This window comes from Anser brachyrhynchus (genome assembly GCF_964034855.1).
Source record: "Anser brachyrhynchus genome assembly, chromosome: 29".
In the NCBI taxonomy this organism is placed as follows: domain Eukaryota; kingdom Metazoa; phylum Chordata; class Aves; order Anseriformes; family Anatidae; genus Anser; species Anser brachyrhynchus.
In genome coordinates, this window is record NC_137722.1 from 795,658 (window position 1) to 817,073 (window position 21,416).

At 53.8% G+C, this 21,416-nt stretch overlaps 1 protein-coding gene across 2 annotated transcripts; it reads right to left on the reverse strand.

The window, feature by feature from the left end:
• Positions 1-1,652: 1,652 nt before the first annotated feature.
• On the reverse strand, positions 1,653-20,307 carry ACVR1B (activin A receptor type 1B). Of its 2 annotated transcripts, none has more exons than XM_080570766.1 (9): positions 20,141-20,307; positions 10,715-10,954; positions 9,158-9,406; positions 7,694-7,924; positions 7,201-7,368; positions 6,532-6,688; positions 5,909-6,033; positions 5,130-5,260; positions 1,653-4,940 (listed from the first exon to the last, which is right to left on the reverse strand). In XM_080570766.1, the coding sequence occupies exons 1-9, from the start codon at positions 20,262-20,264 to the stop codon at positions 4,815-4,817; spliced, it is 1,551 nt and encodes a 516-aa protein (XP_080426892.1). In that variant the 5' UTR covers positions 20,265-20,307; the 3' UTR covers positions 1,653-4,814. The 2 variants fall into 2 exon arrangements, with proteins under 2 accessions (XP_080426892.1, XP_080426893.1); XM_080570767.1 differs by lacking the exon at positions 20,141-20,307 and adding an exon at positions 11,549-18,087.
• Positions 20,308-21,416: the final 1,109 nt, after the last annotated feature.

The window sequence follows — 21,416 nt, forward strand, 5'->3', positions numbered from 1 at the left end:
CCCTGGCATGAAGCAGGCATGGGTCTGTTTACGCTGGGTACACAACCTTTGTTTCTCCACGAGAATTACTCACAGTTCCTGAAATGGCCTCGTTTGAAGGTATCGGGACAAAAAGTGTGACCCCCTGTAGCAGTGCAGCTGACTTTTCTCCAGTACCAGGCATTACGGTTAAGCTGGTACCGATGTGGATGTGCGACTGACACACAACTAGGCCGAAGCAGGCGCATTTTTCAACAGGCAGGGCCCACAGAGAAATTTGGGTCCCAAAACATAGCGTAAGCATAACAAGAACGTTTACAACCAACCTGAGAGTATGAAACCTGGGGAGCATGGTTTGCCCCTCAATAGAGTCAACACAGTAGCTTTACAGCTCTGAATTCAAGAGGGACCTGCCTGAAAAAGCACCAGCATGTGCTTAATGCCCAGTGAAAACCACCGTAGTCTGAGCCTTAGCCAGTCCAATAAGCAGGTCACTAAGGAAAAATGTATTTAAAACACACAGGTTTACATGCAGAGCAGCACTCGTGTGCCCAGAGAGCTACAAAGGGCAGAAAAGGCACAAAAAGTTTGCCTAATACTGCACAATGACTGCATCGCCCCCTCCATCCCAAGCCACCCCAGACCTCTGTTGTCTCATTTCCTAGAAGAAAGGTAAAGGCAGATTTCGCTTTAAAACAAAACAAAACAAAACAAAAAAGCGTTCACTCAGCTCACCCAGTGCCTCGTTTTTTTTGGAACAGGCTTATTTTTGCGGCAGACCCGGGGCCGTGGGCAGGGACTGCAAACAAAGCTGGGTGAGCCCAGCTGGCGGCTGCCCCTCCGTGCCGCACCGATGCCGTTAGCCTGAGACCACGGGGGACCCCAGACACCGGCGGATTTTCCCCTTGATCCACTCACGTGCTCATTAACAGGAGGCTCTAATTAGGGGGAATTAGCCCAGGCAGTTTGAGGAGCACCAGTTGCCCTCCAAGCAAACAGGATTTTCACGGGGAGCAGTTTGGGCTGCCATTTATCCTCCTCAGAAGCCGCGTGCCCACGTGGGCATAGAGGCACCAGCCCAGGGGCTGCCTCGGAGAGATGCCTCTTGTGCATACACCCTCCTGTTCCTGGTCCCTGGACCCGGAGGGGGAGAGCTCCCGAGCCCAGCTCCTGAGCCCTGCCTGGGCTGGAAATCCTCCTCTGCCCCCTCGTCTCACCTGCGCTGACATCGGGACATCTGACTGCACCGCGGACATCAGAAGCTGCATCGGGGCCAGCGATGGGAACGTTCGCCGCTGAGATGTGCTGAGCAGGGTGCTGGGGAGATTGTTTTAGCAAGCCCCACTGGCTATCTCTGGGGCTCAGGGGGCTGTTCCTCTGGCAGACAGCAGCCCCAGCTTCACGCCAGTGCCACCAGGCAGGGCACGGACAGAGCTGACCCCAAGTGGCTGTGGTCTGGTCTCCTCCCAGGGAAGAACAACAGATGTCTGGGTTGCTGCCGGCTTTCAGCAAACAGCCGAAAAGCTGGGGGACAGGCTGGAGCACAGAGCTCCTGGATTCGAGACACCCCCTCCACCTGCACAGGCAGCTTCACCCCACAGCACCCACCTGGGTCCTGGCCGCTCAGTTCCCACCCCTCCGCAGCAAACAGCGAGAGACTCCAACACCTCACGTGAATAAAACAAACTTTTAATAATGTACAGCAGAAATCGACAGCCTCGTTTTATATTAAACAAAAGATTTCCTATATTACATTGTATTTACATTTGCATACTGAAGAGGTAAAGTGTCTAAGTGGCTATTTTACAGTCCATTTCTAATAAAATATACAAAACCAAACAAATAAAAGGGGCAGATTAAGTACCATGAGATCTGTTCTGAAGCCAGCGTACCACCGATTAACCCTGCGCCACAGACAAGAAGCACGAGCTCTGTACCTCTGCCCCTCCCCAAGGCGATTCGCGAGTATCTGACGTCTCCCCTCCTCGCTTCCAACTGCTGCGGCGTCAGCCTCTTGTCCTGAACTGTCTGTAGTGTTGCATTTTTTTAAACAGCTGCTGCAGCCACCTGAGCCGGGCACATTTCAGAGCCGGGCAGTGATTCCTATGTTTGCTACCAGTCAGCTAAGTAAGCACTGCACCTCCCCGGCACATGTTTTGCATGAAAAGTGCTGGATAAATGCTACATAGTCAGCGTTCCCACCTCAGATCCTACTCAGTTTTGAGTATCTTCTGATGGCATTTCTCTACAAAAAACAAGGCTTCTCTACTCCTCCTTGTAGGGGATGCCCTGCCATCCTGCCCTCACCCCTTCTAACTTGATCCGCTCCGCTGTTTGGTTTAGCGCTGAGGCAGATGCATGTGTGGCTACAGTTGGAGGGGCGGGTGAGTGAATCAGTGCAAGTTACGTAGCTGATTTAGTGTCCTCGAGAAGCAGCCTGCACGGTTAACAGGGACAGGAGACTCGTACTCTGAAAGGAGAACGCGCGGCGCTCGCAGGGGAGCGCGCGGCAGACGTACCTACCGGCGTGATGGGCTTTCCTACGGCAGTTTATTTCACAGTCTCAGCTAAGACTTCCTCCCCAACCCGCTGGGATGGGGCCATCGCCAGGGTCCCGTTACAGCAGCTGGAGAGTCTTTAGGGTTCTCTGTGAAGTGCCCACCACCGCCGTTTCTAAATGCAGAAGGGTTTGGTTAAGGGACGGACGGTACTGGAGACACAAGGTAACCTCTGGCTGGGAAACGAGTCAGAACAAATCGGGAAGGGAAGGGAAGCTGTACATTCACAAAGCGCACACTTCCACGCTGCTCCATGAACCAGGCCCTCCCGAGGCAGCCTCGTGCTGCCCGACAGCTAAAAATCCATGGGAGGATGCAAAATGGCTCCAAACACGATGCAAAAAAAACACTCCTCACTTTACACAGATACAGTCACAGACAAGATTGGGGGTCTGGGGAAAGACAGACACACAGACAGATACACAGACAGCAAGAACAGAGTGTTTAAAAAAAAAAATTAACCCCGGCGGCCGGAGCAGAGATGAAACCTCACCTTACAGAACAGGCGCAAGGTTTGAGTAGAAACAGTTCCAGTGTAAATCGAGCTGTGTGCATTTGGTTTTCTTTTTTTTTCTTTTTTTTTTTTTGCAGTGATTTCTTTACAAACAAACAGGTCAAGAGGTAATAATTATAGATTGTTTTTTCTTCTCTTATAAAGAATTAACAACATTAAAAAAAGTTAAAATCCAGGCCCTCCCAGAAAATAATAATAAAAAAAATAATCAAAACCACTCCAGTTAAAAGTTATGGCTTCAGAGTTATATACCATAGATACTGACCTAACCAACAACCAGCACTTCCCAGATTGCCTCTGATGCTGCAGTCAGCACGACAGACTCAGTCCTCAAGCTACTTCTGGTTTTGCTAGGCCCAGCTGCAGACAACAGTCGAACCAACTCTACCTCACCCTGATTCGGCATTTAATCAAAATAAAAGTCATGCAGTTCCCCCCACCCCACAAGTTATACACAGCCACTTCCAGATTATGAGATATTTATATATGTATATTAAAAAGATGGACGTTGATTTCCAAACCCACACCCCGCCGTCAGATCCTGCGAAGTGCTGAGTGCCTCTCAGGAGGTGCAGAGCAGCGCCAGACACCCGGCCCCTCGCGGTCTGCCCCAAGCCGCAGAGCGCTCCTGCAAGGGTGCCTCGACGGTGGACTCAGGAATCGCGTTCCTACAAGAACGGTCTCCTGCGTTTCCCCACGGCCTGATCTCCTTCCAGCCGGGCGCAGTGCCTGCTCCGTCTCTGACACGCATCTCAGCTCTGTGGCATCTCCCCCGGCTTTCCTTCCACGCTACCAAGAATTCAAACCCCAGGGGCTCAAGGCAAAAAGCCCGGACTCCGGGAGCGAAGTCAGTTCCTCGTTTGTTTTGTCTTAAAAAAGGGAGGGGGTGGCAGTGAGGCAACCTGATGGGAAGTTCCTGCAGCCGGCGAACGGGCGGCAAGGCCACAGCACCCATCGGAGAGCCAAGGATCTGGTTCTAAGCAGCCTGTCCAAGCCAGACAACGCTCACTACAGAACAAGGAGAGCACCAGCACGCACAGCTCAAAAAAAGGACACTCTAGATTTGCACATGCACAGAAAGCACGAACGGAGATGAGCCACCCTACGGGCAGACACTGCACGTCTACGGAAGGAGATGAACAGGCACAGGGGACACGCGCACCTTGCGCATGCATACACCATTGCGCACACTGACAGCCAGTCAGATTTTTGTTTTCTTTTTTTTGACTTAGAATTTTTCAAGCTTAAGAAAAAGGAGGGAAATGGTTTCATGAAGCTGATCAACTGTTCAGGCTCAGCCTCTCAGAAGGGAGCACCATTTGTTTTGCAATGCTTTTTCTGCATTAATGTGCCAGTCCTTGGAAAACCCTCAGAGCATGGCAAGAAAACCTTCCCTTTCCCTTCCCACTCCCAGCACCTAGCACCCCGGCCTCAAACACTGCCAACGGGTGCGTCACGCGCACTGAACTTTACAGGGATTTCCATTAAAGAAACAAGAGTTACGATCATGGCTGAGATCCCTCAGGTAAGTCCCTCTCAAGTCTTCACGCTGTCAGGAGGTGATCATAAAAGGTTTCTGATTGTTTCATACCCAAGCAGGGAAGAGAGCAATTCAAGAGGCTCCGTCACCCCACCTAGCAGCCTGTAGGTCACGCTGTCTGGTTGGTAGCAGTAGATTGGGCAGAAACACGAGGTAGGCCTCCATCACACGTCTACTCTAGCATGGCAGCTTTGTGCAGTTTCCTCATGCTGGGGCTCAGAGCCTAGATTTTCACATCTTCCTGGACACTGAGCTGTGAGAGGGTTTTCTTAATGCGGAGGGCGGTGAGTCGAGCCGCTCCGTTGGCGTACCAGCACTCTCGCATCATCTTACCCATCACCCGTAGTGCCTAGGCAAGAAACAAGGGCAGACATCAGTCCTCTCCTCGACCCCAGGAGAGCCTGCCGGGCTGCGGCTGCCCGGCTGAGGCAGGCACAGCCCTCTGCCCCTCCTAAAACCAGAGCTCAGCCTACGCTACCCGCTCTTTACTCACCTTATCGAGGGGAAAAGGGGATGTGAAGGCGAAAGCAGATCTTACCTCGTAGCTTTGCCACCAGTTTGGGATGTTAGGCCTTAATTTCTGGTCACATACAACCTTCCGCATCTCCTCAATCGAAGGATCAGAGGGTACAAGGTCATAGTATGGAAGCTGATATTCTTCGTGGATACCTGAAGGAAAGAGAAGGGGAAATGCAATTCCTGGGCGAATGGATCATCCCCACAGAGCTCACTGAAGGCAGACTGATTCTGGTTTAGACTATATGACTCACTGCTGAGATGCGTCAACGCTTCGCAGTTATTTAGAACAGAAACGAAGAATCTGGGATTCGAGTTTACAAGAAAAATTCAGGGAAATAAAATACAGCTGCCCAAACTGGAACAGAGTCAGCGTGCTGCGATCGACACCTCCCACCACAGAGGAAGGGTCGAGGAACCTCGACTGAGCTGCAGTTGGCAGGACTGCTGCACACATGACAGCACCGCGCTCCTGCTCGCAGCTGGACGTGCCAAGTCACTCATTCATACCAATTCAAGGGGAAGAAAGTTAGCCACCGGACTGGCACCACCACTTACTTAAAAATCCATCCAAAAGAACAGACACCGCCCAGAATATTAACTCCCACTTCCCCACAAAGGCCAGTCTTAACAGGAGCTTTGGGTCACTTTGGTTGACTCCCTTGGCAGCAACGCACATGGACGTATCTTCCTGCAGCCCCGTGCTCCAGGGCCTCCAACACCCAACCAGCAGAGACCATCGAGGCTGGGAAAGCCAGATGCAAGCCAGGCTGTTGGCACAAGCACCTGAATGGGTATTACCTCCTGCGTTGCACCTTCGAGCAATCTCCCAGTAGACCAAGCCCAAAGCATAGATATCGGCACACTTAAATGAATCAAAATGCTTCATGTTAATGGTTTCATCCAAGACTTCAGGTGCCATGTATCTGCAGAACAGAAAGGGTTCAGCATGTTAGTTTGGAGAGGGGATTCACTCTAAGACAGTAAATGGCAAGTTCTCCCTCACAGCACTTCTCAGCAGATGAAGCTGGGTATCGTGCGGTCTTAACCAGTACAGAACTGGGCCCAACAGTCCAATGGAGTGAACAAAACTCTAAAGAGAATCGTTGAGAAAGAGGCAAAAACATCCAAAAAGCACATCAAGCTCCAGACAACAGGCCCCAAAAGGCTTCCGAGAATGCCAAGCGTGTTGTCAAGCATTGTAACGAGCTCCCTGGTGCTGAGTTTACAAAGCTGACCTACACCTCTCAGCCCGATGGCACCCAGAGACGAAGGGACACCAGTTCTGAGCACAATGCTGACACTCTGCAAGACACTGGAAATATTTAAGACAGAAAATTTCACCAGCGCTAAACAGCAGCTCAGGCATTTCTCAGTCAAACTGCGATGCCTTCGAATGCCGGCCAGGAACGCTGCTCCCCTACCGTTTGGTTCCGACCCTTTGGTTCGGTGCGATATCAATCGTATCCGTAACCGAATCGTGCCGGACGGCCAGGCCAAGGTCAGCGATGGCACACGTGCCATTCTTCTTCACCAAGATGTTCTTGGATTTCAAGTCTCTGTGAGCAATGCCAGGCTTTCCTAATAGAACAAAACAACAAGTAGCAGGGATCAAGGTCTGGTGAGATCCGTTAGCCTCAATTGCACAGAGGCAGGACTGGATTCACGGCATTATTTAAATTCTCAGTGTTGCAACACATTTTCCTGTTTGGATACACTTCAGTGATGAAAAAAAGAGCAGTGCTGCCCGCCTATGGCTTGCAAAGGCTCCATTTACGCTTCAGAGGTACTGCTGATGCAGTAGCATCCAGAGGCCTCAAGAGGGACATAAACTCCATCCCAGGCACCAGGCATGTTTATGTGGACTTAAGGAGTTTATAACTGCTGCTGCCTGTGCTAACTTCCCACCCAAGCAGCACCAATTTTAGGATGCAGATGTGAAATGCTGGTCTAATTCCCAGAAGGAAGGCGAACACACTCCACTGCCAGCAAAAACAATCAGTCCGTTGCTGGTGAATACTGACCAAAAGAAAGCAATTCTGTTTTATTCTCCCGGTAAGAACTCCCAGCATCTTCCCAGACTTTGCTCTTACCTTGAGTGCCCACAATCTCCATGTGTAGATGGGCCAGCCCACTCGCAGCAGACAGGGCAAGCTTGATCATCCCCTCAATAGTCACCGTGTATCGATTAAGGTAGTCAAAGAGAGATCCGTGCTCGTGGTAATCAGAGACAAGCCACAGCTGAGTCCACGTTCCATTATCTGCAGCAGGAAGGAGACTGCGCTCAGATGGGTACAATGCAGGGACAGAACAAAACCCCTGAGCATCCTGCACCCCTTCTTTTTGGTACAGAGGAGAACTACCGGGTAAGGCTGCAGCTCAACAGCCAACCTGGGGGCAAGTGAGTCAACAACAGCAGTAAATTTTACCATCCTTTGGTGGGAAACAGTCAAATACATAGAGTATTTGAAAAGCACGCTGATGGTTTCCTTTAACCATTTAACTGCAAATCCAAACGAAGAAACAACTCCTAGAAGCAGACTACACACTCAAAGTCTCTGCTCGCAGGACTGGGGAACATTTTACCTTTGTTATCTGCAGCAATAAATCCCAGGATGTTCTCATGTCGCAGCATAACGGTTTGATATATTTCCGCTTCCCTAAACCAGGAACGCTCCTCACGTGAAGAGAAGATTTTTACAGCCACATCACCTCCACGCCATCTGCCACGCCACACTTCCCCAAAGCGGCCTTTGCCGATGATCTCCTGAAGGACAATTGTCCGAGCCACGGTCCGCTGGACAAAAAGTGGCAAGCCTATGAACGAGAAAATGGAGAACTGAATGTCTGCTGCAGCAAAGGAAACTCCTGAAGCCCTGGAGTCTGAAGCGGAGCATTATCAAACCTAGAAGGCTCTACATTTGATAACGCTCGGCTTGCCTAAGACACAAAACAGCAAACGGTGGTAGCTCCTGTGCCTTGTAGGATGTACCGTTTGGCTGCTCCAAAAGCATCTGCATATCGCTTTGAAGTAGCTTGCAAACCGCCAGTGATTAGGCATTCAGCAGTCAGGGAACTACAGCTCCACAGCAGATCAAAGAAACTTTAGCCTGAATATGGAGAGGGGAACTCGAAGACAGACTCTGCTAAAAAGCAGTAAATTCCCCGAACTTCTCTTAAGAAAGCAGTCCCAAAGAAGTTGCCACCTCTTACATAAGTTACAGAGCTCACCTGCGGACCGTGAGTACAGAAGAGATCCCTAAACACTTTATATATAGCAGATGTGGTGCTGAAGGTTTATTCCCTAGTTGAATATCAGGTTGCTATATTCTCTGCCTCTGTGGATTATCCTACAGTTTCCATCTGCTGTAAAATTCAGTGTTTTGTGTGTTCTTTTTTTTTTTTTTTAACCTAACTGCTTTCATAGTTCAAAGCCATGAATAAAATGATTACTCCCCTAGCTATTCTAGGAATGACTTCTTTTAACTGCTACGAAAGTGAACACTGTACACTTCACGAACACACTGTTCACTTTGAAATACCCAAGGACTCTTTGGGATGAAACAGGCTGCACAAAGAGCATTTGCACACATTTTCAGCTGCTGGAATCTCTCCTATTTTCCTGCCCGATTTGATGCAGGTGAAATCCTGCACCCCCCTTTGAAAGCCAATAACCCACAGGTTAGCAATTAACATCTGTTTCCAACCCAAATCCAATTTCAGGGCTAAATTTGAAATAAATGCAGCCGTGTGAGTTATGCTTTTGCAGACAAGGAGGAAAGCCACACAAAGCTGTTTTTACACATCGCCAGTTAAGGAGGAGTTAAACCATTGCTCTTACCTAGTCTAAGCACTGGACACTGACGTTACAGAGTCTGCTGCATGACCGAAACTAAAATATGCCCTCCGTATTACTCATGACAAGGCAACCTGAACAGGCTGATGAGGCAAGGACCTTCCACCAGTGCAAAGCTGTGAGGACTAGAGCCAGAACAGACTACTCCATTACAACTACATGTTACCAGGTCATTTCCAGTCGTATCTTAATACCTGAGCCAGAGCCGGAGGTGGAGAGATCATAGACTAGGTCTTGCAAAGTCTTATCCTTCGACAGGCACATCTCACAAGAGGGGTCTTCCATATCCAGCCGCTGACGATTGTGATAGACTCGTTGGTGGTGGTGAAAAACAAAGACGACGATGATCATGACCACAAACACGAGGAAGACAGGTCCAGCAATCACCGCCACCAGCTCCACAGGACCCCAGCTGGATGGGGGTTCGTTATCTTTCAGGTGCCCTTGAGAGAAAAAGGGAGGAGAAAAACACAGGCTCTTTTAGAAGTTTGTCACTCCTTCAGTGTTCTTTAAGGACCTTCTTCTTGTGTTTTAATTATCCTCTCAGAGCCAAGACTATTTTAGCTTGCTGCGCCAGGAGGGTAAAGGACACATCAAATAACAGCAGTAACATGGGAATGATCAATTCACCAGGCAGGCAAACTACAGCGAAAACCCACAAAAGATGACGGTGCTTCATTTGTGGCATCGGGGGTTACAGCACCTGCTATTTAAAAGGGGGTGGGAGCCTGTTCTGGGCCACCTTTGCTAGAAGAGCCTGCATACTACCTTCCACTGGAACTCTCCAAGTGGGGGAAAAAAACACCAAACAACCAGAAGTAAGGACTCAGCTCTGCCTCTGTCCCCTTCGTCCTGCAATAGCCAATGAAGACTTGTACACAAAGACAGCAATTACTTGTCTTGAGAACAAATAGGACTTCTCCTAGTGCACCCAAGGAAAATGGGTACTGCAGTCTTTACCAGACCCACTAAATATCAGCCCAAAAAGGAGAGGAACAAGGTATGAGGAAGTACTGCGTGCCTTCTCTGTCCCAAGAACTGGAAAGCAGCAGCCATTTCCCACACCCTCACTCAAAGGCAGGGCTGCTTCCTCTATGCTTATTCAGAATTCGGGCACCCCTCCACCCCACACGCTTTCCTCCAAAGCTGCTGCACCGTTCCCATCCTCGTGCCTCATCACTGAAAAGATCTGTGGTCCTGAAGGAAGGAAAGCAAATCTATCAGATAAAAGGCAGGCTGCAGCGCAAGGCAGCGCCGGAAAAGGGATCCGAGCCGTGCCCAGAAAGCATGCACTGACCTCAGGCCATCGCAGACACAGAGCACCATGCAGCAGAAGCTCAAATCTAACTGCAGATGAACGTATCTGCTGTTGCTTTCAGGGGCCTGTGTGGCTATCAGCAGCAGGGCTGATAAGGCGAGAGGAGTCTCATAACACGGAGCTGCTGAGTGAAGGTGGGGGGAGGAAAAACACAACCAAACATTGGAAGCTTCTCCTACCCTAAGTACAACCTCATCATCTGGTGACATTTTGTCTGCCACAGGGGAGTTCAAGCAACTTCACATTTTAATTTGAAGTAGTTTGTTATTATTTCCACTTTACAAATCAAGGGAATAAGCCAAGCGCTCGAGTTCACACAGCAACCTAAGGGAAAAAGTGAAAACAGTGCCGAGAACACCTCATTCCTGATCCCAAACGGACAGCTTCTATCCCCTGCACTTCAAACAGACGACTTATTTAGCTCTCTACTCACCGCTGGGAACCATTAAATCAATTTTGTTGCAAAAATCGGAGTAGCAGCAGTGAGTATTACGCAGATCTTCTGAACTCAGACAATAGAAGGGTTTCCCAGCAGGAATCAGTTTTGCTTCAGGAATGCAGGTCCGAACGTGATGTTTGACGCCGTCCAGGTTGAAGACGGACACCATGCACGCGCCGTCCGTTTCACACGTGGAGTTTGCTTGTTTGCAGTCGGAGCACAAACATGTCAAAGCTGCAGAAATCAAAACAAGATCAGCTCCTTAAAACTCGCCAGAGACCAGGCGTTCAAGCAAAAAGAAAACTTTCTTCCCCAGTCTGCCCACTTCAGAGGGAATGGGCCATTCTTAGGTCCGGGAAGAATTGGCTTTGGTAGCAGAACAAGTCATATTTGGTACTGTAGACGCAAAAACCTGCCTTGAGCACCGAATGCAACGTGGAAGACCAACGCCTTTCCAGAAGGTGACTGGTGGCACTGCCCTCGTCTTGCCCTTGTTGCAACCAACCATTAGCAGAGATGACCCAAGTCATCCCTGCAAACTAGGCTACGTTTTACCAAGACCCACTCCCAGTCCGACCTAGGGTCGGAATGCAAACCGAGGCAGAGCGCTCGCTCCTCCTGGCGCACCGATCGCACCCAAATGCCCTGCACAGGCCTCGGCCACACCACGGACGAGCTGCCCGACACAGGCCAGCGAGGGGCATCCGCCTCCACGGGCAGCTGGCAGGTGCCTACCCAAAACCCAAACCGACTCCACAAGCCAAGCGTGCTGCACCCAACCAGATCGGTCACTTATTTAGTAACCGCTTTCCCGATCCGAGACGCTACCTTGGGTCAAATACATTCCTGGCTTTCTGCCTGCTCTCCGTGAACATTATTTGGGTAAAGAGCGAAGGAGACACTCCGAGGTGGATTCCCACATTTTTCGGCCTCCCAGCCGTCACTGTGCTTTTCTCAAGCTGCCTGAAAAACTGTAAGCAAATCCCCAGGCATCGCCACGGTTGGGAACAAAGAGCGAGTACAACAATGTCAAGAAGAAGGGTGGGGCTTGGAGAGCAGCACGCAGTTTTTTCCTTCGGCTTTCATCAGATCTCTCAGCCTCCCCGGAGGGATTCAGAAACATGTACTTACCCGCTGCAGAAATGGTCTTTCAGGTAGAGAGGGTTTGAAGAAGGGTTTTAAAAGATACAAGCGCCACGGTTAACTCTCCCCAGCCCGGCAGCTAAATCTTCTCCGCCTGTTTGTGCTCTGCCAGCGGCAGGACACGCACGAAAGTCATGAAGATGCTCGTGTGTGTCAGACACCTTCCTGCGGGGCAGGGGGAGCGCAGAGCCCTCTGTCAGCACCATCGCTGCCATCTGCACGTTTACCAAACCTCCAGGGATATTCACGGCCCGGGAAGAGCCCCTTTGCTCCCAGCCAACGCGCAGCAGAGTCGGGCTGCGGGGGGCACCGTGAGCCGAAGGGAAAATAAGCAGGTCCTGACCAACTTCTTTGGGGTTTGTTTGGGAGGAAGACACCCGTTATCCCTTATCTCCAGTGTCCTAGGTAAATCAGTTAGGCTAATTACGTTGCTACTCACTCAATTCTCTCTGGACACTGCGCTCTTCATTTCCTAGCTGTTGCTGTGTGCTGCTTAACAGCTCCGAGGCAGGCTGCAGTATTTTGGAGAGACTAAATGCAGGCACAAGTGGGTTTGAACCAACAGATCCAAAACTAAAGCAGCACTAAAAAGCCAGTGAAATACAGAAGAGCTGCTGAGCGAGACGGCTTTAAAAAGCGCCGTAAGCAATTGTAGCTTATTACTCTGTGCTTAGCACAAGCCGAAGAAAAGGGACGTAGGACAGAAAACAGAGGGGGATGACCCCAAGACCGAGCCCTACGGAGGAGAGCCGAGCACACCGTACCCAAGGATCGCTCGGCTTTTACAGGGGGATGTTCACGAAGGGAAGCCCCCTGCGCCCGCCCGCCCCGCAGCTCTGAGCACGCCGCTTTCCAGTGGTCAGCGGGGCAGCGAAAGGACAGGTCTTCCAAAAGACACGCACGCTCGGGGGAACAAAGGTTGGCTGTAATGGAGCTTTTAGGAAAACACGAGAAAGGAGAGAGCAGCCAGGGCACATTCCTACCTTCAAGTCTACTTAAAAGGAAACAGTGTTTTAAAGCATCTCCTTTATTACTTTATCAAAACCTCAAGGTATAAATTAAAATCATTTAAGCAACACGTTTCACCATGCAGGCTCTTTGCAACTTGATTTAGATGCAGTAAAACCGAACTTGGTTCCTGTTAGTCTCATTTCTAAGTCAAAGATTAAGGCTACGGCGATTTCACTTCCAGAAGCTCAAAAGTAAACAAAACACTTCAGTGCTCTAATAAAGCTGGTTTTGTAAACTTTTTCTTTCTTCCATATCTGGCCCGAAACTAAGCATCCTTTCAAGAACAAAAGCTGAGGCACTGGCTGTATCCTCTCGGTTTCATTTGCAGAGTTAAAAAACAAAAAACACAAACACAAAGCAATCGGTCTACCTGCAAGGTACGATACCAAAACCCCCGATACCAAAACCCCCGTGCACAGGGGACCGGAGACAAAAGATCCTTATCTGTTCTGGGCAGAAAGACAAAGTTTCTTCCCAAGGAGGGGTAAGCCCCACAAAGCCTCGTTTCCCCCTTGGGGTGCCGCCAGCTGACGCGCTCCCCCTCCGAGCCGGCTGCTCTTTTTTTTTTTTTTTAACAGTGGTTCTCCAAAACCCCTAGGGTAAGGAGAGCAGCGTGAACAAAGGAAATGAAGACTCCAGCAGGCACGTGTGCTGCTGCTGCGCCACCCACGAGACCCTCGAGGGGCCCTCCAGACATTCCAGGTGGCCACGGGAGGGCTGCAGGCAGGCGCCCTCCAATTTTAGGGCTTATTAAGTCCTTGGTAGACCCCGAAGTCCAGCTCCAGCCTCCCTTGAGCAGCCAGGAGCCAATTCTGCCTGCACCTTTATCACGCAAGAGCCCACCTCCAGGCCTGCCATCGCCCGGAGCCGAATTCCTCCCCAGGCATCACCCACCGAGGGCCGGTCCTGCGGCGGTGCCGGAGCCCGGGCTTCCATCAGCCAGCACAATTACAGGGCAGCCCCTGCGCAGGGCTTGCATTTCAGGTTTGATTAACCAGAAGGGAAAATTCTTCACATATCAGTAGCACTGGGAGCCAGGAACACGCAGACGTTCTTTTCCTTTGGATGGGGGACGGAAAAGCGACAGGTACAGAGCCCCACGCCAGGCGTCTCCGCGGGGCTCCCGCGAGCAGCCGGGGACGCCCGGGCAAAGCAGGAGCCAGGAGCGAAGGAAAGAATCTTTCATGCCAAACAGCGTTCCTTTTATTCGGGAAGAAAAGCTCCTATTGAGCAAAACATATAATCTACTTAATAAAAGAAACCGACCGGGCTGAAGAAAATAGATCGGGCAGAGGAAAACAAAAGAGCAGTTCAGAGCGCCGGGGCGGTTCGCTCCCCTCTCGCAGGAGCGCCTGGGGATGAGTCTGCACGAAAGGTGCTGCAGAAGTTGGCAGCAGAGCCTGCTCTATCCGCTCCGCGCTCTTCCTGACATTCTGCTCAGAGACAAACCCAGCCCTTAAACGAAGCTGTTTAAACAAGCCTAGCATTAAGCTGCGGATCCTCAGAATGAAAGCTTTGTTCTCCCAAAGAGAGACGGATCGGGCTCATGTCCCTGCCGAAGCAAAGCCTCGCTGCGGCGGAACCCAGGGCATCCTCCTGCCCTAACTACAGCAGGGGGGGAACAAGAGAAGGCCCCCTCGTACCAAATTCCCCCACTAAACATAACCTGCTTTCATAAAATGAATCCCAACCAGCAGGTGGGGGTCCTTGGATTACAGCTCCAGGGAGCTAAAATATTAAGCCTTGACAGCCAAAGAACAATTTTTTTTTTTTTGCAGCAACTATCTGAGCTCATTTTGCACATATTTATTCTCGCACAGGAATGCATGTGTCAAGATGTCTACGCAGCTAGACAGGAGAAAAGTTTCACAGCGAAATCTAACGTAATGGTGTTAAACCACCTCTTGGAATACATTTCCCCAAATCTCCCAAAGCTGCGCTACGCAAGATGACATTTTCCCCGGGGGAAAATGCTACCTGATCAAGATGTATTAAGATAATTAACCTGAAGATGATCATTGGTGAAATTGCCAATGCCCACCCACGTATTTACCAGATAAACAGATTTTTGCCGAGATTGTAAGCTGCTGTTCTTTTTCAACAGTTTGAATCGAGGCTGGAAGAACAATGATTCCCCTGACTTCTGAGCCTTCATAAGGCTCTGGAACAGGAGCTGCAATTTATTACGTCTCTGTACAGCACCTAACTTAATGAGACCCAATCTGGTAGTGATGTTTTAATGCTGCAGCAGCATAATGTTAGCAAGAGAAATGGAAAACAATTGGGTTTGTACCTCTGCTGTTTCTTTAGATGCTATAATGAAGAGGGACATGTGTAAACATGCTTGGAAGAAAGAAATACCTTTCAGGGTTTCATTATATGCTGTGCTGAAATAAAGAATAACCATTATCATGGAGGGTTTTGCCCAAGAGTAGGCTAGAAATAAAACCCATTCTCACGCGGCGAGGGAGCTGAGGTCTGTTCCGAGTCTCTGCATGCTCCTCGTTCAACCGTATGACCCCAAGAACGATACTTCAAGAAAACAATCCAGGCTTCATTTCCAAAAAAAGCAGGGAGGACAATACACAAAGCTCCCTGATGAAGTCTTTAGGAACAAAGATTTTCTTTCCATCACGTTCATCTCAATTCTGCTGCTGCCTGGGGTCAACAACTGGCACCCCCCCACATCCCCACCCAGGATATGTCTGGGTCTAAAATGCCTCTGCCGTGTGGCACACCAGCATCTTCTCCGAGCCCCGGCACCAGCTCACCGACACCTCCACCTCCAAAAGTGAGCACCAGGACGTTTCTAGAGCTCACGCTGCCCCTGCTACCCTACCGAGGGGCAGAAGAAACCAGAAGATTTGCTCTTCTGCAGATACAGTGCCACCATCTCGAATGCCTTCCCTACATCTCGCTGCCTCATCAGCATCTCCCTCTACTTTCGGATCTCAACATCTCTTCTGTTCCTTGCTGGTGCTTCTGAAATCTACTGACCCACTGCTGCTAAATGAAACAGAGTTAAAATTAGCTGTGCTATGAAAAAAAAAAAAAAAAAGCACTTGCATGCAAGTCATCCAGAAACTAAAAATTATACTAGGATATTTAAAGTTAGCAACAAGAGTCCCAACTTCTTCAAGCTGGCTGCAGTCCCCTGGCATGCACTGAACCCAACAAGAACATATCCTGGCTGACTAGAAGCCATACTAAATGGAAAAAAAAAAGGGGGGAGGGAAGGATGTGCTTTCACCTTTAAAGAAGGGTTTTCCTTGCATCTAGTCAAGTAACACAAAAGGAGAGCTTTAAATGAATTTTAAACAAGCGAATTGACAGGAGCCTCATCATTAATAGCGTAATTAGAAGGAGCCTTGACATTTCTGCTGCTGTTGCTCTTCAAACCCAGAAAACAGACATATGGCTCCAAACTCCCTCTCCATGCTCCGGTCTGACACCTATTTTGTGTTTTGACTTGTTCGGGAACCAGTTCAGGAGCCACCCATGCCCTACCAGCGCTGCAGAACAAAGTCCTGCGAGCCAGGCAGATGGACAGCCCCTCACTGATGGTTTCCAGGACTCTGCATTCTCAGGCAGCTAGCACATTTTTTGGGGGGTCTAAATAACCAGCTGCTTACTGTGCCGTTGATATCCCAACACCTAGCAGGCCACGGGTTACTTCTAAGAAGCCCAGAGAAGGTAGCAAGCGTTCGAAAAGCGAGCTTTCGAAAAGCAACCGTTGTCAGGGGGCCTCGATGTGCAGCAAAGTCTGCTTTTCTGCTGCGAAGAAAGGGGAAAAAAAAAATCCACAAAGAAAAGGGAGGCTGGAAAGCTTGGGCTTAAATAATCCGGACAAAAAGAGCGCTCCCACCCCTGCAAAGAGCCCGCACGCAGCAGCTCGCCTCCAAAGGCTCAGCACCAGCGAACGCCGAATGCCAGCGCGGCTTTCTTCTCCCTTGAGAGGAGCAGACGGACCAACTCCCCGCGCCGGGCTGATAACCGCCCCGGCCGCGTGCTGGGGAGCATATTTCCACCGGTCAACACCCAGTGAACTTTGCTTGGCGTTCAGAGAATTGACGTTTTTGACTTCACTCCTTTCGCAACTGCGATTTCCGGCGCATCCACTACTGGCAGCGGCCGCGTACCCGGGGAAAAAAAAATCCGGGCTGTCTGGCCAAGGAGCCGAAGGAGTTCAAGAATGCTCGTTGGACACTGTTTTTAATTTCCAGTTGGAGAAATCTTTCTTGGAAAGTTCTAAGATGTAACTTGCGGACCGCTCCGTTCGGTCTGATTTATCTGCGTAAATACGTACTCGAAGCAGGTGTTGAGAATAAAACCCGCTGGTCTGAGAGATTGCTCCCAAAACCCACTCTTTTTGCTTTGTTTCAGGCCAGAAAACGAAGCCTACCTACAGCCACCCTGGAAGAATCACTGCACGGGCACCGTGCGCTTTCTTTTTAAAAAGGAAAGCGAGGTGGGGGGGGGGGGAGGTTTCCCCTCTATTTACCAACGCACACGTTGGGTTTACAGCACCCAAGCACTGCAGAAATTCGGATGTTTTTTCCTACCTACCCTGAAATAAGCAGCTAAGATCTCTCGCGGAAAGCACAACAGCGAGGGCAGCCCTGGCTGGCTCCGGAGGCACGCCGAGCTCGCATCATGGCTGCTCGAGCAGCCGACGCACGCACGGTCGGAGGCTCCGGTCCCCGCCGCGGCGCCGGCGGAGCCGTGGCCGCGATGCCAGACCCCGAAACACCTCCCTGGGGTCCCCAAAGCGGCTCCCTGGGGGTCCCCGGGGCCGCAGCTTTCCGCCGGGCAGCGTGGCTGCGAACGGCCGGCGTGCGCTCGGCGGAAACAATAGGAGCCCTGATCAAAGGCACGGACGGGTCCGCCGAGCTGCACGGGGTCAATCGGCCCTTTCCTGTTTGTTTATATATTTATTTTTCCCCGAGCAGCAGCTCGGTGCAAACCACGGAGGAAAGCCTGACGGGAGACCCGTGGGGAGCCTCCTGCGGTGCCCAGCTTTGCCACCTCCACCCCGGAGAGGCCGGCATCGCCAAGGCGCCCACGTCCAGCGCCCCGGCGGGGCCGCTCGGTGAGGCCAACAAGTCCGGATCTGCACGAGGAGAGGCGGTTGCCTCCCGAAAGCCGCCTGGAAGCGCCTGCCACGACGAGGCGAGAGGACGGGGAGGAGAGGAAGGCTCCTCCTGCAACAGGCACCGGCCTCGCACAAGCAGCCATCGCCCCCCCACCCCCCCAAAAGCGAAGCCCCTCGGTGGCCGACCAGGCCGCGGCCTCCCTCCCTGCCAACAGGTGCCCCCCCGAGGCATCGGACCCCACGCCGTGAGGAAAAAAGGCGATATTTTTTTAATAAAAAGCACAAACGTGGTACTTTTCGCTCCCCCCCCCCCCCCCTCGGGGAAAGGCAAAAGGCGCGCGGCGAAGGCCGCAAGCAGCCGAAACAAAGAGTTTGCCCTCCCTCCAAACAAATATTTGCAGTCGCCAACAACGCCGTGGCGATTTTTTTTTTGGGGGGGGGGGTTGTTTTGTTTGAAAGAAAGGTTCCTTTGCCAAAAAAAACGGCGGCCCGAGGAGGGGGCACTGCAGCCTGTGGGGCACGGGGGCCAGCAAAGGGCCGGGGCCCCCCCCATTTCGGCCTGGTCACGGCCACCAACACGTCTGTGCCCGAGGCTCAGCACTGACATGGGGAAACTTCTCCCCCCCCAACACACACAATCGGGGGGGGGCCCAGAGGCCTTTTTGGGACCCACAAGGCCCCACTGACGTGCCCAGACCCCCCCCCCCCCGGTCCCTTCTCATTCAGGGAGAAGCCCCCCCCGGCCGGCGGTCTCTCCCCGAGCATCCCTCGGCACATCCCTCGCAGACACGGAGGATTCCCCCAAATCAGCCCCCGTTTCCCCTCTGTGCCCCCCCCCCAAAAGGCTCCACCAACACCCTACACACCCGTGATGCCTCCAGACCCCCCCCTCAGCCCCCATCTCCCCCCTCCCTGCACCCCAAGGCCCCCCTGGGGCCTCCCCTGTACGATGCAGCCCCCCTTTTCGAAGGGGGGGGAACGTCACGACGGACAGACAACAACAGACCCCAATCCCAGCCCCCCCAGCTGACCTCATGCCCCCCCCCATAGCCCATCTCTCCCCCAAGGGCCCCCCCTTCAGTTCTCCCCCCCCCAGCCCCCCTAATATGCTCCCCCAGACCCCAAGTTCCCCTCCAGCCCCCTAGTTCCTCCCCATAGCCCTCCCCCACCCCCCCAGTTCCCCTCCTCAGCCCCCCAGTTACCCCCTCCCTGCTCCCCAGTTCCCCCACTACCCCTTCCAGCCCCCCCAGATCCCCTTTTCAGCCCCCCCCCAGTGCCCCAGTTCCCCCTACAGCCCCCAATTTCCCTCCTCACCCCCCCCAGCCCCCTAATTCCCCCCAGCTCCCTAATTCCCCTCCTCAACCCCCCAGCACCTCCAATTCCCCTTACAGCCCCCCAGTTCCCCCTTAGAGCCCCCAAAGCCCCCCAGCTCCTCCAATTCCCCTCCATAGCCCCCCAGTTCCCCCTAAGCCCCCCCAGCTCCACCAATTCCCCCCCATAACCCCCCCAATTGCTCCCCCAGCTCCCCTCAGTACCCCCAGTTCCCCCCTAGCATCCCCCCAAACCCCCCCAGCTCCCCAATTCCCCCAATAACCCCCCCCCAGTTCCCCCCAACCCCCCCTAGAGCCCCCAACCCCCCCCAGCTCTCCCCCAGGTGCCCCAGATCCCCCCTAGGGAAACCAAAGCCCCCCCAACCCCCCCGCAATTCCCCCCTAGAGCCCCCAAGGCCCCCCCCAGCTCTCCCAATTCCCCCCATAACCCCCATTTCTCCCCCCTCAGCTCCCCCAATTCCCCCCTAGAGCCCCCAAAACCCCCCCCATCTCCCCCAATTCCCCCCTAGAGCCCCAAAACCCCCCCCATCTCCCCCAATTCCCCCACAGCCCCCCGTTTCCCCCCCATAACCCCCATTCCCCCCCCGGTTCCCCCCCAGCCCCCCTAGAGCCCCCCAAGCCCCCCCCATCTCCCCAATTCGCCCCCATACGCCCCCCAGCTCCCCCAATCCCCCCATAACCCCCCGTTTCCCCCCCCATAACCCCCCCATAACCCCCCCAGCCCCCCCCATTACCCCCCCCAGGTCCCCCCCCCCCCCAGGTTCCCGGTGCGGGCGGGGGCGGGGCCGGCCGCCATGTTGTGCCTGCCGCCGGGCCGGGCCCGCTGCCGCCGCCCTCACTCACCGCGAGCCCCGCCGGGCGCCCCGGCCAGGAGCAGGGCGAGCAGCGGCAGCAGCACCGGCGGCGGCGGCGGCGGCGCGGGGGCGGGCGGGGGCCGGCGGCGGCGGCGGAGGGGGGGGGCGGCCATGGCGAAGCGCCGCGGCCTCGGAGCCGAGCGGGCGGCAGCGGAGCGGGAGGGGGAGGGGGAGGGGAGGGAGGGGAGGGAGGGGCGGGGCGGGGCGGGGCGGGCCTTAAAGGGGCCGCGCGGCCGGGGGGGGGGCGTGGGGCGGGGGGGGGGTGAGGGGAGCTGGGGGCGGTAGTGGGGGACACTGGGAGAGGGGAGCTGGGGGGCTGGGGGGTAGTGGGGGAACTGGGAGGGGGGAACGGGGGGGCTGGGGGGGGTAGTGGGGGAAGTGGGAGGGGGGAACTGGGGGACTGGGGGGGCTAGGGGGGGTAGTGGGGGAACTGGGAGGGGGGAACTGGGAGGGGGGAACTGGGGGGCTGGGGGGGGTAGTGGGGGAAGTGGGAGGGGGGAACTGGGGGACTGGGGGGGCTAGGGGGGGTAGTGGGGGTAGTGGGGGAGCTGGGAGGGGGGAACTGGGGGGCTGGGGGGGGTAGTGGGGGACACTGGGAAGGGGGAACTGGGGGGCTGGGGGGGGTAGTGGGGGAAATGGGAGGGGGGAAACTGGGGGGCTGGGGGGATTGGGGGGGGTAGTGGGGGAACTGGGGGGCTGAGGAGGGGGCCTGGGGAGGCTGGGGGGGGCTCAAGGGAGCTGGGGGGGTGAAAAGGGGATCTAGGGGGAGAGATGGGGGGGTGAGGGGAGCTGGGGGGGCTGGGGGGGGTAGTGGGAGACACTGGGAGGGGGGAACTGGGGAGGTGGGGGGGTTGGGGGGGAACTGGGAGGGGAGAGCTGGGGGGCTGGGGGGGCTGGGGGGGGTAGTGGGGGAACTGGGAGAGGGGAACTGGGGGACTGGGGGGGCTAGGGGGGTAGTGGGGGACACTGGGAAGGGGGAACTGGGGGGCTGGGGGGTAGTGGGGGAACTGGGAGGGGGGAACTGGGGGGCTGGGGGGGCTGGGGGGGTAGTGGGGGAACTGGGAGGGGGGAACTGGGGGACTGGGGGGGCTAGGGGGGGTAGTGGGGGACACTGGGAAGGGGGAACTGGGGGGCTGGGGGTTAGTGGGGGAACTGGGAGGGGGTAACTGGGGGGCTGGGGGGGCAGGGGGGGTAGTGGGGGAACTGGGAGGGGGTAACTGGGGGGCTGGGGGGGGTAGTGGGGGACACTGGGAGGAGGGAACTGG